Genomic DNA, 16,714 nt, shown 5'->3' on the forward strand with positions numbered 1-16,714 from the left:
TACAATGTTGCCTCGCTACTTCACATTTCAGTGATTTTGGCTTCACGTAATCACAGGATTTTCATTTATGACCATAACTTAATCTATTGCAGTTTTACCTCGCTATTCTGTGGCTTTTCTTGCTATTTTTCTTCCTTCTAAATTGGAGCACTCACATTTTTTTTCGGGCGGGAGGTTTCTTTGCTTTGCAAAAATCAAGACCATAAACATGAGATATCGTGGCCCCCAAAATACCCGTTCCCTCATCATGGTTGCGTTCGGAAATACCCTCCGAGCGCACGGCTTCAATCAGGCCATTTGGAAACTCAAAACGTTTTTCAAATGGAACATGCTCTGCCCCCCGCAGCAGACAAGGCTGACGAAATGTCCGCTTAATCCATCCATCCATTTTCAACACCGCTTATCCTGAAGAGGGTCGTGGGGAGTTGCTGGAGCCTATACCAGCTGACTTCGAGCAGTAGGCGGGACACACCCTGAACTGGTTACCAGCCAGTCGCAGGGCATATATAGAGACAAACAACCAGCCACGCTCACACTCACACTGTCACAGAGTGACAACCTATCCCACGCTACCCGCACGCAAATCAGGCGAGTGTACCACAACACCATCAGTGACACGATTAATAACTATGTTCGCATTTTTCTTTTTAGTTGAAAATGGCTTACCTAAACCAGAATCCCATTTCGCATTACAGCCACAAGCACAATTCTGGTGGGTGATGCGCCTTTTGGCGCAGTTAATACTTGTGGAAACTGAAATCTATTTCCCCGAACTGTTATTCTTATATGCTTTCTTCTTCTTCTAAATGCAAGATGAAGAACTTCCATCAGAAGTACAAGGATTTATTGCACCATATTCATAATGCGTTGTTAATGTGCCCCGATTCACTTTGGTCCATGTTGCTGCTGTGTTTTCTTTCTGCTTTATTTGCCCCAAAGAGCTCAAAAATCAAGATCTCAACTGTGGTTGGAGTTTACCCGTTCCTATTTATGTTTTTTTTTTTTTTTTATGTCATAGAGAGTTTGGGGGGAAAAAAAGAATGAGCATATGTTGACAAAGTAAGTTTCAAATGTTGGGAGTAAAAGTAAAACGTAAGTAAGTACAAACACCTGAACAATCGACTTAAAGCCGTTAAAGAGGCACATTATTACTTCTCACCACTAGGTGAGGATGAGGAGGTTGGAGCAGCCTCACCTAGACTCAGCTGAGAAGAACAGGAGGAGGAGCAGACGGGTACATACATCAAAACCAGGCGATGCTGGCGACAAAAGCTTTCAGTGATTGACGACCCGAGTCAGAGGAGGAAGACAAAAAAAGAGGAAAAGCACCGGTGGGCGGGAGTGTCAGACAGGGAGGAAAAGGATGACTCAGAGGGATTCCACCGCTCGCCTCCGCCTGCCGAATAGGCAGCTGACTTAGTTTTAGAAAATCTGTCCTTGCTTTAGGTGCAAATAAGAAAAAGGCTGCTGACGCCACCCCCTCATCAGTTGGGTGAAGAGAATGTTCTGTAATTTTGCACTGGTGGCGGAATTGGGTGATGTGACTTGACTTGGGGAAACCATTAAAAATGAGCAATCTCGTGTTTCCGAACTTTTTAGAATAACTTAGACACTGCAAAAGTGTTTCAGATTGTTCAGTATCGAGATCAGGGGTGTCAAACTCATTTTTGTCGCTGGCCACTCTGGAGTTACGTATGAAAGAAACCAAATAGACGTTTCATCATCACATCGTATTATTACTTGTCCACAAAAAATTGATGGCTTTCTAGTTTTGAAATCAGTCAACTATTAGTTTGTTCAATTATTGTTCAAATGAGTGTAAAGAGGGGAGCAAAATTATTGCAAAATCTCCTTATTTATTACACATGACAATGTGGCATTTCGGTACAGATTTTAGCAAGCATCATGGAAGTTGACACCCACGACTTGCTTTATGGGCCACATAAAATGATGTGGCGGGCCAAATTCTGCACCCGGGCCTTGAGTTTGACACACGTGATCTAGATGAATAATTAGTCATGGAGAAGAGTAAGAGCTTTGAATTAGATTGTGTTTTTTTTTCTTCAGAATCATTCGTGGTTGATTGAGTGAACATTTGTTAGGTTTCTAAGATGTATTATAAGCAACGTATAATTTTGAAAGATGTGGCTGAGATTAACTTGACTGTACTTCTTCAACAGCACCACGGTTGCGGTTTTGAGTTTGCAGCCTGTAAAAGCTGATGCCGCTTCCTTTTTGCTCTCTCTCGTCTTTTGTCTCGCTTGGTTGCTGCTTTTGTTTTGTTCCACCTCTGGCCAGATGACAGGAACTATCTTTTGGCCCCTGCCATCTTTTCGTCCTCTCCACTGGCCATGTGCTTGTGGGTGGACACGCTCTCTGATGGGGTCCCCCTTTGTCCCTAGTCACCACATTCTTTCAAGAATATTTGTTCTCTTTTTTGGCGGCATGCCCAGCACTCTCCTGTCTTGTGTATTTTCCCAAGGCCAAAGGCTGAAAACTACGCCCGCGGTTTTCTACCAAGCTCGCCCAGAACTCATTCCAGTGCACCTCCTAAGGGCTTCAACAAATAGGTGCAGCGCACCCGCACATCCTGCATGTGACGCAGGACCGCTTTTTTTTTCCTTTTTCTTGTCTGAGTGCTGCACTAATAACAATTGCATCCTTTTTTTCAGTTTTCGGTAGCCACACAACTGCTGTATTTGCTCAAGTACCAGGCAAGGTCACAGAAGTCACAGTTGACCATCTCGCTGTCCAATCATGGTGTCAGCAGGGCGCAAAGTCCCGCCCACGCACTCTCCTGCTCCCTGCAGATCTCACCAGCTGTCTTCCTATTCTGCCCTCACATTTACTTTGCCTTGTGTTTCTGTTTGTTTAGCCCAGCACTTAACCGTCACTGCAAATTAAAACCCCAGCTCCCGCAACAAACTTTTTTGTTCTTGATTTACAAAATATGCAGCAGCCAACCCGCCCACCCCCGGGAGGTCCTGACAAAAGAGCCAAAATAGCAATTGCAGAGGTAATCAGTTGATGAATAAACATGAAGAGGAAGAGCATAATGCATGACTATTAGCGAATACAGACGGAGCCAAGGATGCTCTGTTGACAGCATGACAGAGCGACACTGACCAGATGGTTCTGAGCGACAACCGTTTCTTTTTCTTTTTCACTGTACTAAAAAAATATGCCTGGGAAGTCGTAGAATTTAGATAGATTTTTGACTAACAGACGTTATTGTTATTATTATTATTATTTTTTTCATCAAAGTGTGGGAGTCTAGCCATAAATGAAACATTGTAGAGGAACTGCTCATATTTTAAAATTTAAATAATAAAATAATCTAAAATTTTAAATTTAAATGTAAATAATCTAAAATTTTTAAAGAAAAATAAGTGCTCTGCTCAAAGCTCTTAGTAAGCACACGTGCCACTCAGTTCAGCGGCTCTGTTGTTTTGAATCTCTGAGATGTCATCTTCGTGTGTGTTTGTGTTTATTTTCTCCGGATACTCTACCACATTCCAAAAGCATGCATGTAAGGTTCACCGAAGGCTCTCAACAGTCCAATGGTGGAAAATTGAGTGTGAATGGTTGTTTTTCTACACATGCCCTGCGATTGTCTGGCGACCAGACCAGGGTGCAACCCTTCTCTCTCCTAAAGTCAGCTGGAATAGAGTCGAGCTCACCGAGAGAGAAGCACAATAGAAATCGAATGGATGAATTTCAAATTCAGTTGTCAGGGACCTGGAGGAAATGTGCATGCTATATAAAAGTCAAGTCAAGTCAAGTCAAGTCAACAGTATTTATAGAGCACTTTCAAACAGCGATCGCTGCATACAAAGTGCTGTACATGGAGCAAATTAACATGCACAATAAACAGTAAGACAAATCGGTAATAAAGGCGGTAGAAAGCACTAAACAGTAAAATCAAGAACAAATCTAAGTCATGCTGAGTCGAATGCCAAAGAATACAAGTGAGTTTTGAGGAGGGTTTTGAAGATGGGCAGCGAGGAGGCTTGCCGAATGTTCAGTGGGAGGTCATTCCAGAGAGAGGGACCAGCAACAGAAAAAGCTCGATCCCCTCTGAGCCTCAGTTTAGTTCTTGGTACTTCTAATAAAGTCTGGTCCACAGACCTGAGGCGCCAGGCAGGTGTGTAGGGACGGATGAGCTCAGAGAGGTAAGGTGGCGCGAGATTATTCAGAGATTTGAAAACAAATAAGAGGATCTTGAAAATAACTCTAAAATGAATGGGGAGCCAGTGAAGGGATGCCAGAGTAGGAGTTATGTGCTCCCTCTTACGAGTACCAGTCAAGAGGCGAGCGGCGGCATTCTGGACCAGCTGGAGGCGCTTAATGGAGGACTGGCTGACTCCAAAGTAAAGGGCATTGCAGTAATCGAGCCGGGATGTGACAAAGGCATGAATTACTGTCTCAAAGTGTTCATGTGAGAGGAGAGGTTTTATTTTGGCCAGCTGTCTAAGGTGAAAGAAGCTGGATTTAACAACGGCACCCACCAATTTGCCGATCGAGTTTGAAATCACTGTCCAGTTTAAGGCCCACGTTTGAGACTGTTGACTTAAGATAAGGAGACAGGGGGCCCAAGTCTACAGGATGGAATGTACAAGGGCCACTGGGACCAAACAATATCACCTCTGTCTTCTTTTCATTGAATCTCAAGAAATTAAAAGTAAAACATTATTATTTATGTATATATATTATTACTTAGGGCGGCCCGGTGGTCCAGTGGTTAGCGTGTCGACATCACAGTGCAGAGGTACCGGGTTCAATTCCAGCTCCGGCCTCCCTGTGTGGAGTTTGCATGTTGTACCCAGGGCCTGCGTGGGTTTTCTCCGGGTACTCTGGTTTCCTCCCACATTCCAAAAACATGCATTGCAGGCTGATTGAACACTCTGAATTGTCCCTAGGTGTGAGTGTGAGTGCGGATGGTTGTTCGTCTCTGTGTGCCCTGCGATTGGCTGGCAACCGATTCAGGGTGTCCCCGGCCTACTGCCCAAAGACAGCTGGGATAGGCTCCAGCACCCCCTGTAACCCTATTGAGGATCAAGCGGTTCGGAAAATGCATGGATGGATGGATATTATTACTTTAATATCTGACAGGGCAGGGCGGGATGGTGGTTGATTGGTTCGCCTGTATGCCTCACAGTGCACAGGTGCAGGTGTGACGACAAAAACAGCAAAATATGAGTCATTGTCAATGGCAGAGGATGGTGAACTCACAAGTTTTCAGGAATATGTGTGGGTTACACTGCATGATCCTGTATTTCTCAACTTAAAGTACAAAGCATTTTTATTGAATTATCTACCAGAATTATGACTTATTTAAACGTGTATCCCATTAAACGGTCAAGGTTTGTGAGTGTATGTACAGTTTTTTTTTGTTTTTTGTTTTTTGTCAGGGTTCGTTTGAGGTCGTAGAGATATTAGCAAACATCTTTAAAGGTATTCTCGCCGCCAATAAATTTCGAACAAAATTTCACCGCTTAGTGGAATACACGCTTTAAATTTAAGTCAGTGAAAGAATCCCGCACGTTGCGACTTCATCCTAAATACTACTGTAAGGTCCTCCTCTCTTAGTTTATGTGAGCTGTGTATGAATGTGTGTGTGTGTGTGTGTGTGTGTGTGTGTGTGTCTGTATCTCTCTCTCTCTCTCTCTCCAAGTAAAGGTCTAGCTTTTCAAGAAAAAAAAATCATACAAATCAAGTCATATGTTTATTGGATTCTTTTTTTTACTGCACAAAATCTGCATGGGCATCAGCCTCCAAAAATCCATATCGGTCAGGCCTTACTAAATTTGTGACCCTGTGGTGTCGGTATAGTCCGACTTCCTTCTAAGTTATGTCACTACCATAGGAACACAACTCTCATTACAGAGGAGGGCTGGTGTCTAAATTCACAATTAGCACCATCTGAGCTGGTTTGCCAGCAGACGCTAAACAGCAGAAAGTTGAGCCATCTCACAAACCAAGGCGAATGAGAAAACAAATGGATTTGTCCATCGAGAGTGTCTGTCTGCTCGTTGCTTAGTAACCTACATGCATATGCATTTGTTTCTAAACAATAACAACTTGCATGCTCCAAATAGCATCATGTATTATTCATTCGCACAGTCTGCTGGCTCTTATCATTGGCCACAAAGCAGGAAAGCACACTACAGTGCACACTGTACTGTATGTGCAATCATACATGATGACAGCTGCAAACCAACAGCACTAAAAAAAAGCTTTTAGCTCTTCCCTGTCTGTATTGCAACATTTGCCAGTGGCGACAGATGCAATGTTTATTCCCAGTCATCCAAGCAGCCGTAGCGGCGGCATGAAGGCAGAATCAAACATCTGTGTTGCCGGTCATAGCGGCGGCCATGACGGCGTTTATATTCCGCACATAGCGGGAGCACAAAGCAAACCCATTAATCATGTTTGTGAATGTCTAATCGCAACGTTACTTGCGCTGCTTTTCATTTTCACGGCTGTCTGCAAGATTTATAATGGCGTTGGGCGGAAAGGTGCATGTAATATCTAAGGGTGTGTGTGTGTGTGTGTGTGTGTGTGTGAGCTGGCTTTCACACTGGTGAAGGAATTCGCTTCAATCTATCACTTGCTGAGGAAAAGTAGGCATTCGGCGTGCAATTATGCCTCCATGGTAACTTTTTATTTTTTATGTGTGGGAACTATTGGGGCATGGTAAAGCTTTTAAACCTGTTTTATATTTACGATTGCTAATTCTTAAGCAGTGTCCATACATATGGACAATTGGAACACATTTGAGATTGCCGCCCCCTTCCGATCAAAGTCAGTCAAGATTTTTCCGAGTGACCATCCAGTGGTGTGGAGTGTGTTAAGATTCTTTATCGATTTATTTGGAAAATTACAGGGGCTAAGAATTGTAAAACTATTCACAGATACCGACAACCGGGCCGTATTTGAGCACTTCTGATCAAAGTCCCACTTGTCGGATGTCACTACACTCTCGATGTATAAAAATCGAGATCAGATTGAGTTTGTGAATGCGGAATTGCGCACAAACTGACAATTCTACACTGTTGAAAAAAAAAAAAGGGAAATAAAACTCATCGCTGTCTCGCAACCTCCACGCATATACTGTATACATAGAAAATACAACATACGTATTCTGATTATTTCAGTGCACATGCGACGGGGTGTGTACAAGCAGAGCAGCGACAGTAGCAACGCTACGACTCGTTGTTCCACTGAGATCGCACACCACTGCAAACCAAAATATGCCGACTACAAAACTTAAACCAGGTTGCAGTGATTGTGGCAGCTCTGTGCGATTACTGCGGTGACCATGGCGATGGCGAGTCGCCTTTTCATTGAGATGACCATTTAGACCATGGGATTAGATCAATAAAGACAGAACGGGAAGACATAAGGTGGGGGGAAAAACGGCCAACAAGGTTAGCGTGAGCATGTACAAGAGCGGGAGGCATATGGACATATATATAGAGAGAGTGCGCAAACACACACACTCGAAACACACTAAAACACACAGTCCCGTAGTGTATGTTCGTGTTGTGCTCCAGTGGTGGTCAGTAAATGCACAAAGGCAAGCCGAGCTCATTACTCTGAGACAGTGTGCTAAAAGGAGCCGCATGTGGACGACCCTTCTGAGCGGCGGAAGGCAGGCACGCCACACGTGTGATTGTGTGCGTGTGTGGATGAAAGCTGACTACACATATTGATCTCACACACAGCCTCCAATCACTGCTGGAGCTTTTCCACGTCAGTCAGTCGTCTTGGAGAATGACAGGAGCGGTAAGGGGAAAAGAAAACTATCGACACACACTATGGACACTTTTAAAGAAGACTATTATGGCTGAATGCACAGCATGTGAATCGTTTATAAATTGGCGGGACAGAAAAAGGTAGCATTAGCTTTATTTTTCCAGCTCCAATGAGCTTTTCATTTATTTATTTATTCGCTATTCAAAGCTATTAACAGGAGTGTAACAGTGTAGCCTAAGGCACGCACATCATTGACAGGGGCAGCACAATTGACTTGTTTTAAAGCACTTTGTCAGCCACGTTTAATTTCAACAATGCACTTTTACCTTCACCCTCATCAATGAAAATAGAATCCTCCTCTTCCTCCTCCTCGCGAAACAGTGTCAGCTTTATGGCATGAGTACGTTCAACAAATGTGTGTTTTGAATACAAGTGCAGCTCAGTAAATTTTAATACAAATAAAAACATTTTTTGAGGGGTTAAATTAAAAAAAAAGTTAAACCTAGATCAATATATGTGCGCATACATACAGTTTAAATTAAATACAATTTAAAAAACGTTTTTTCAAACCTATTCTAAAATTTATTGAGATGCATCTGTAAATGCAGTTCACCAGCAATCTGAAAATACATTAATTAAAGTAAAAGGATTTTTCATGTTTTTAAAATAATCTGCATTGCTATTTTGCTAATCTGCAGTAATGACCTATAAACAAAATGCAGTATTTACCATCTGAGTCCAGATAGTCATCTTTAACTATAGAAGATGAGAAAAAAAAGAATGGTTACTTTGTGCAACATTCAAACTGTAAATGTCATCAATGTCCAATGAAACGCACATATCTGCAAGTTTTGTGTGATTTTTTTCGTTTTCATGCAACTCAATTCCATTTTTTTTCTCCGTTGGTGTTTCGAATAAAGGAAGAAAAAAATAAAAAAGTGAAACAAAAGTGAAAAATGTGATTTCCCCCAAAAAAGCAGGAGAATAATAGATAACATATTTTCGCTCCTGGAAGCAGCACTTTATCACCAAGCCACAAAGTTGCATTTGTCAATTAGTGTGCAGATCTGTGCATGTGGCGCATGCAGACACGTTGGCAAATCCAAAATATTCTCAACAAACCTGCAGAGATACATGCTTTTCATTTGACAGCAACATTATGGAAAGCTGAGCATGAAAAAAAAGACGCAACTAAATTTTCTACAACATACAGTTGGAGGCTACACCACTACGACGACAAATTTTTCAAAATCAAATACAGTCGACCCTCTAAAGTCGGCTGTCCCAAAGCTTGCATGAATCTGAATGTTCTCTACACAACAAGAGTGTAACGTCACTTGCATCATCACCCCTGTTTTGCACTGTCTTTTTGGTGGCAATTGTTCCAAAACACAAAAAGGGGTTTTAAGCATCAGGTTGTGAGTGGGGGTCTCAACGTGCCCAAAAAGGACCACATTTCTGCAACCCAGTGCTTCTGGTAAAAATTATTTTGTATTTTAGGGGTCCCTAAAACTCACTCATATACATCAATTTAAGGATTCTAAGAAAGTCTATAAAAAAAAAAAAAATTGCCCCAACTCGAGTGTCACTGATCAAGACAAGATTGGGTGGACATGTCTATCATAACAGCACCCACAAAAATTCCTCTAAGACCCATGCCTGGGATGGAATAGGAAGTTGACCATTTTGGTTTGTAGCCGCCATTTTAGTGAATTCCGGGGTTTGTACTTCTACAAGGGAATTTCCCAAATCAGGCCATTTCAAAGCAGGCATCCCAGACTGATGGTTGAAGCTGAATTGAGAAGCTGTTTTGCCAAAGCTGTCTAATGTTTGAGGATTATTTTGATGATTATTGAAAAGTAGGGAAAAAAAGTGCCCCTTCCACCTATCTCGTACATCAACACATAACATAACAAATGAAAAAATTGTCATGAATCAGTGCCTGATATTGAGTAGGAAGTCAACAATATTGGTTGGAATTTGCCCAAATCAGAAGTATGCATTCAATACAGAATGAAAAAAGGGGTTGCGAGGGGGCATTCATTGTCGCTTGTGACTTAGACATCCTGGTAGTGTTCAACTTTAGAGGCTCCATTCTACTGCTAGCTCTTAATTTACACCTCTCACATTTTAGTGTAGCGTTGGGATCTAAGACTGCTGTATTTACCGTCTGAATCTGGATCGTCGTCCTTCTCTATAAAAGTATACAAAAACAAAGATGAGTGGCATTTGTCCAAGTCTGAAGCCCAAATTAAAATTCTGTTAAGTTTAGCCCGATATAGGCTACGACTACTACTATGTCTCCGAGCCACTACAATGGCAAGCAAAAAGTCTACATGCACATCACTAATTCGATACGAGAGTAATGATACTTTGATTTTGTCAAATACTGAAACTCAATCATTCTAATTAATTTACCTAGTCTGATCTGATCGTAAGGATGCTCCTCTGGCAAAGCTGGCGATTGACAAGTGTTAACAAGACCACGCTGATGTGTGTGTGTGTGTGTGTGTAGTGGGCTGGGAGGTTGTTAACAAACTAATTAGCTCCCAATGAATTACTGTCATGTTTACAGTGCAAAGCAGAATGACAGCTTCGGGGTACAAGCAGACCATTGTTTTGATATTTCATACACACCAGACGGACATTTCATTAGGGACACCTCCACGCTCCATTGATCACCAATTTAAGAGCGGTATCGCAAATACGGGCTTTAATAAGGCACGCTCATGACCTCCCATGAAACAGGACGCTGTCTCCTTTCTTTGCTTTTTAACCCGCTTGACTTCCTTTCATCCTCCGTCGCAAATGAGCAGCACTATTACTATTAACGAGTCCATCCATTTATGAATGCAGATGAGACAAAATGCATTATGTATCAAAGGCAGGGTCGGCCGCCTTTAAAATAGCTTCTCTCAAGGCTCAAGGGGGACTGGTCATTCTTTGGTTGACACATATGAAGTGCCATAAAAAAGTGACACGTTTCTAACCTTTAACAAGCAACATTTGGTTTTGCCGGTGGCAGTCCACCACATTGTAATGGAGACATCCTGAATTCTTTTTTTTTTTTTTTTTTAATTAGTTTAGTGTGGCAGGTGTCAAACTCAAGGCCCGGGGGGCAGATCCGGCACGTCACATCATTTTATGTGGCCCGCGAAAGCAAATGTTGTGTGTCAACTTGCACGATCCTTGCTGAAATCTGCAACCATAATGTCAAATTGTTATGTGTAATAAATTACGTTTAGATTTCACAATAATTTTGTTACCCTGGTTACACTCACTTGAACAATAAGAGATCAAACTATTATAGTTGACTTCAATGATTTCAAAACTGGCAATCCATCAATTTGTTTTTTGCACGTAATAAGGCGATGACACAATTAAACATTTTTGTGGTTTCACTGTCATAACGGCCCTCCAAGGAAAGACGTTAACTCCTGCGACAAAATGAGTTTGACACCCTCTGGTGTAGCGGATCCGTGCTGTGATGTGATGACACAATGCCAAACAAAAACATGTAGAACTTCGTCAAACATCTTGAGTATGTGCTGCACATCACAATATAGTGCTTCAACCACTTTAGCTCTGTTTATCTTTTTACTGTAACATGATGATATTTTCCGTACAGCCAAGCTGCCAAATCTGACCTGAGAAACCCAATGTGGGGGCTGTGTTATGTAAATTTGCCAGACTGCTACATCACAATCCGGTAAAAATCAGAAAGGCTTCCCTCACAAGCACGTTTTTATAACGAGACAGCTCGCAAAAGATGTACTTGGTTGTTTAATTTCAAAATTTGCGCTTCAGAGAACCAACCAATTGTACACAAACAATTAAAAAGTCAGTTTACTATAATACGGCGGCTTGAATTGGTTTATTTGGCGTCGCATCGGAACAACCACTATTCACCCCATCATTAGCTAATGTACTAGCTGTTATTCAGAGGCCAAATATTGCTAGTTTAGCCATAACTTTAAGATCCATTTAAATGTTTATGTCCCCAACATGACGTGGGCAAGGCAAATGGCACACAGTGTGACAGCCAATGTTGCATAACAGAGCCAGATGGTTTTGCCACGATGGCCCACCACGGTCCTGGCAGCCACGTGCCCGTGGAAGCGTTTCTGTACACGTTTGCTGTGTGGACCGGAATGGAAGGATAAAGTTCTCATTAACGTCGGGATAAAGGATTGGTCTTTCCCTAATTCAGTGGTACCTGAGAAATGAATGCCCTAACTTGACTTTTGTTTTTTTGAGATACGCGCCACTTGGCCAATTTTTTTGCTTTGACTTGCGAGAAAAAACTGAGATATGAGCATTGTCTGGTAGTCAACTCATCTCATTCATAACTAGCAGCTATTTGGTAAACAGTAAAAACATTTTTAAACAGTTTTTTTTTTGCCCCTTCCAGTGGAAGTTGGTCAAACTCAACATAAAACAAGAACCACAAAAGTCTGGCTTCCGCTAGCTGAACGCTAACACGTAAGACAAAACAACATAGATGAGCGAATGAATAGCATTGATAGTTGCTGTGTTAAAATCCTTTAAGTTGAACACAAATGGGGCAACAACCCATGTAGGAAGACAATTTAAGCAATATTCACAGGCATACAGTATATTCTTTAACTTCTGCTAAGAACGATTCTTAACGCAGTTTACTGTGTCACTTAGAGTAGATGTGAAAGTCTTCATTTGTGTCTTCGTGACTGTGTTGTACTGCCTCCCGGTGGCCAAGGCATGCACACCAGAGAGAATTCTTTCCATTATTCGAACTTATGTCTCTTAATTATTCATACTTAAGCATAGTCACGGAAAAAAAAACTTGAACTTGTATCTCAAGCCACCACTGTAAATGTATGCTTGTGAGATGTTTTATTCCTCACATTAAAACTCTTGTCGGATGATTGTTTCTTGGAATGCTATTACTGTCTCAGAAGATCATAACTTTTTACTCCAAACCCAATGATTTTTCAGACATAATACAAGCAAACAATAGGTTCTGAGCTCAGATTCAAGCCAAGTAGCTTGTAATTATGAGACAAACGCGCTACCCGCGTATGACTGTGCTGCCCTTGAGTTCCCCGCCAGAAAAACCCAAAACATTTCAGTAGATGTCACGGTTTTACACTAATGTGCTATCATTGCGCTTTGTTGGGCGGAACAAATCTGAATTGTTTGCCATTTGAATCAGTAATACGAATGCAAATGGCAACATTGTCACCCTAAAGTACACAAAAAGACCGCATTAGGAACACGTGAGCACATGCGGAAGGATGTCCACTGGCTAAGGTCTGCGGATCCATATCATCATGCAACAGTCAAAAAGGAAGCCTTTGTAACTGTATAGTGTCTACAGTGTTACATACGATACCAAATACTTGTATACTATGCTTCCTGGACAATGTAAAGAGAGTGTGAGTGATGTCAAACCTGAGTGCAACTACTACTCACTCTCTTTGAAGTGTTTTCATTAAGCTAATGTGGGTATGAACCACAATGATGGATGCAAAGTGGGGTTTGGTGGTGTGTGTGGGCTCGTGAGTGGGGCTAGGGTGTATCTGTGGACAGTTGGGAGGAGGGGGCGGGGGTCGCATGCTCAAATGGGAGAACGCCACCAGAGAAGAGGAAGTTGACACAGTTGGACTGTTTGAATCTGCATGCACTCTCTTCGGACGAAGGATGGGCATTGGAAAATAATTCCAATCGGAAAATACACATTTTAGAAAGCAGTTGAAGGAATGATCATTGTTATTACAGTAACAGATTTTGAAGTCAAACAAATGGAAGAATTCTGCGACTGAATTTCAGAGCAAAAAGACCTCACTCAAAAGTAATGTATCAAACATGTGCAGTTTACCATTGATCACCTTGTAAAAGTATCCGAGTGACAAGTCACAGTTCGCTCAAGTAGAACAGCTAATTCTGGGTATCCAGACTGCTTTTACTTCCCAACAGTCTGTCATGTAAGTATACAAAATATTGCAGTTTTTATAACCAAATCTAAAACTTGGCCCACCAAACGGCACTCAATTACTGTTTCGATTTCAACAGCAGCCCATTGAGGCACTCTGTCAATTGCTGCCAAGTAGTGAAATCCTGCTGTGGAAACAAAAAAAACATGTCGAAAAGATAGGATGATCCATCTAATTCCACGTAATCGGGTATCATTCTCGCTTGCTTGCAGAAGTAAGATGCCCATTCCGTCAGCTTCGCTAAAACCACTCGCAGTGATTCAAACAGGGCAGCGGGTGTACTCACTAAATGGTGCACACGGAGGGGTGACACGTGGAGGACAGTGGCAAGGGTTGAAAAGAACAGTATGCTGTTTACCTTCTACGTCATTACAGTCAAAGTCTTGAGTGAGGCATGGATGGAGACAAAAAGCACACGCACACACACACACACACACACACACACACACACACACACACAGATACAGACAGATGAAAAGTCGAGCTACTGCAGCTCTGTGTAAAGCAGAAACAAAATAAATGCAATATTTATGACAAAAATGAAGCACAACATGAGGCAGAAAAATGTAGACATAGCATTACGCTGTTTCGGAATAATCCCAATTTTCTTCACTTTTTGCAGTCCTGGCACTGATGATTTCGAAATGGCAAATAGGACAGTACCATTTGAACTCCGGGGGTGGCATTTCACATTCTTGAATGATAGGTTGATGCCGTTTGCATGACCCCCACCCCAAAAGAATCTCCTCATAGGGCGTGCTGGAGCCTATCCCAGCTGTCTTCGAGCAATTGGCATGGACACCCTGGACTGATTGCCAGCCAGTCGCAGGGCACACAGAGACAAACAACAATTCTTGCTCACAATCAAACCTGGGGAAAATTTTGAGTATTCCATTAACATGCCATGCATGTTTTTGGAATGTGGGAGGAAACTGGAGTACCCAGAGAAAACCCACCCACGCAGGCATGGGGAGAAGATGCAAATCAAACTCTGCACCTGTGCACTGTGTTAATTGAATTTTAAACACCTCGACAAATTTGTGCCCCTTTCCTCAGACTAAAAATCGTGCAAATATAGCACTCCACGAGTTTATATGAGAAATGGTATTCCCTAATCCCTCTGTGAAAGCAGTTTCACTGTCCAGAATCAAAAATATGCGACTGGTGCATCCAAACATGCCCCGGCACCAAAAAGAAAAACACCCCGCCCCAAAACCCATAAACAATACAATGTGCAACAGAGAAAAAAATGAAAACAATTTCCCCTGCCCTTGAATAAAAAATATGGTACGGTCCTGCCGTCTTCCATCTATTGGTTGCAAACAGTACAAATACAACCCTCCACGATTTTTCTCCAATTTTGTTCAAGAAACATTTGATTCCACCCCGGAATTGAAAAATGGTACAGTCTTCCTGGCTCACATTTGTTCCATGGAAACATTGACATTGACACAGATTAACCAACAAAACCCGAAAAATGACACTCCAGGTGATGTCGTTTGAGGAACTTATTCTGACATTCTCAACGAAAGAACAGGATATCCCAGCCCAGAATGAAAAATAGTCCAGTCATGTTGTCATGCAGCAGCTGTATGCCAAGAACCGGAATGGGCAAAAACAAATAGAACATTCCACATCTTATTTTTGACTTTTTCCCTTCCCACCCCAGAAGGCAAATGGTACAGTTCTGCTGCCTTACATCTGTTGCATGATAACATACAAATTGCTTTGAGAAGCAGCTCTGCTTTAGTGAAAGTCTTCCCTCTCCACGCGCACACATACAACCACAAAACAAACAGCAAAGCAGTACAGGTGTGCCTCAAAATTGTCCAATTTTACTTCATGCGTCCAAAAATGATTTATTTCATACAAATGATTTCGAGTGAATGATTGAACTTTATTTTGAAAATGGAGTACAAAATATACATTCCCCATACAGACTTGCTGGTCAGAAAAATTGAGGAAAAAGTTACAATGTGTTCATCTAGCCATGTCAGCGACGTACACTGACAGGCAGAGCAAATAAATACTTGACCATTACTTGGCAGTTAACCTGTGTCTCAACTTTTTATGATATTATTGTTTGTTGTTGCACTGTCGTATTTTTCCCAATGTAAAATAAGTGTCTTTTGTCTCATGACAACAAATGTTGGAAAACAGCAGGTGAGGCCATCTTACCTTTGACCCTCTCTCCTCGATTGAGTTGAATCTCCCCCTCTCCCTGCGGCGTGTACGGCTTTACGACGATGAAGGTGCGACCTGGGACGGCGCTGTAGAGTTTCCGCTTGGGCCCGCGGGCGCCCATCAGCATCGGCGGCGTGTGATGAGGCGGGCTCGGGTCCCGTTGCACCGAGCCGGGGCTGTAAACAAACACATAGGTCACCGTGGTGATCCCGGGCAGTTGGTAGCCGAAGCCCGTGGTCACGGACATGATGGTCCGCGGGGCCGCCGGAGGTTGACGGCCCCTGGTCTTTGCCACGGACAGGGAGAGATTCATGAAAGGTTTGTGTTGAAATGATAGCCGTCAGTGTTCCACGGGGGAAGATCCACTGGCAAAACCAAGACAGTGAGGTGCCTTCCCGTGCGATAGATCCCGTTGGAATCCCCTCTTAGTCATCCTGAGTTGGCAGAAGCCCCCTACGGAGAGGAGGGATGCGTATCCCGCCCGTCTCCCCGCTGGGATGGGATGATGGATCCCAATACCTTTGGATCCCTCCTGTCTAGGGGGGAGCGTGGATTTCTGCTCCCCTTCTCCTCGTGAGCCCCTCCGCCTTCCTTCCTTCCTTCCTTCTTTCTTTCCCCCTCCTCCTCTCCTTCCACCACTCCTCTCTCTCACACACATGCATGCGCTCACACACACTCTGCCAATCCTGCTGCTACTACTGCCGCCGGCGCTGTTGTTGTGTTGCTCCCCTTCCCTTTGACAGCCCGCACGAGCCCCTCTATGAGCACGCTACACTTACGCACACAGACCACTCCGACAT

General features: G+C 42.8%; 1 protein-coding gene across 6 annotated transcripts in view; it reads right to left on the minus strand.

The window, feature by feature from the left end:
• The window catches only part of shank3a (SH3 and multiple ankyrin repeat domains 3a), a 194,398-nt gene that overhangs the window by 45,786 nt on the left and 131,898 nt on the right, over positions 1 to 16,714 (minus strand). For all 6 annotated transcript variants that reach the window (XM_086109498.1, XM_086109496.1, XM_086109497.1 and 3 more), the window contains 2 exons: positions 15,909 to 16,090; positions 14,089 to 14,112 (listed from right to left, as the gene is read on the minus strand). In XM_086109498.1, the coding sequence (XP_085965624.1) occupies positions 14,089 to 14,112; positions 15,909 to 16,090 (206 nt within the window). The remainder of the gene's footprint in view (positions 1 to 14,088; positions 14,113 to 15,908; positions 16,091 to 16,714) is intronic.

Source organism: Hippocampus guttulatus, chromosome 4 (assembly GCF_054856545.1).
Source record: "Hippocampus guttulatus isolate MCC_2025c chromosome 4, RoL_Hgut_1.0, whole genome shotgun sequence".
Taxonomy (NCBI): Eukaryota; Metazoa; Chordata; class Actinopteri; order Syngnathiformes; family Syngnathidae; genus Hippocampus; species Hippocampus guttulatus.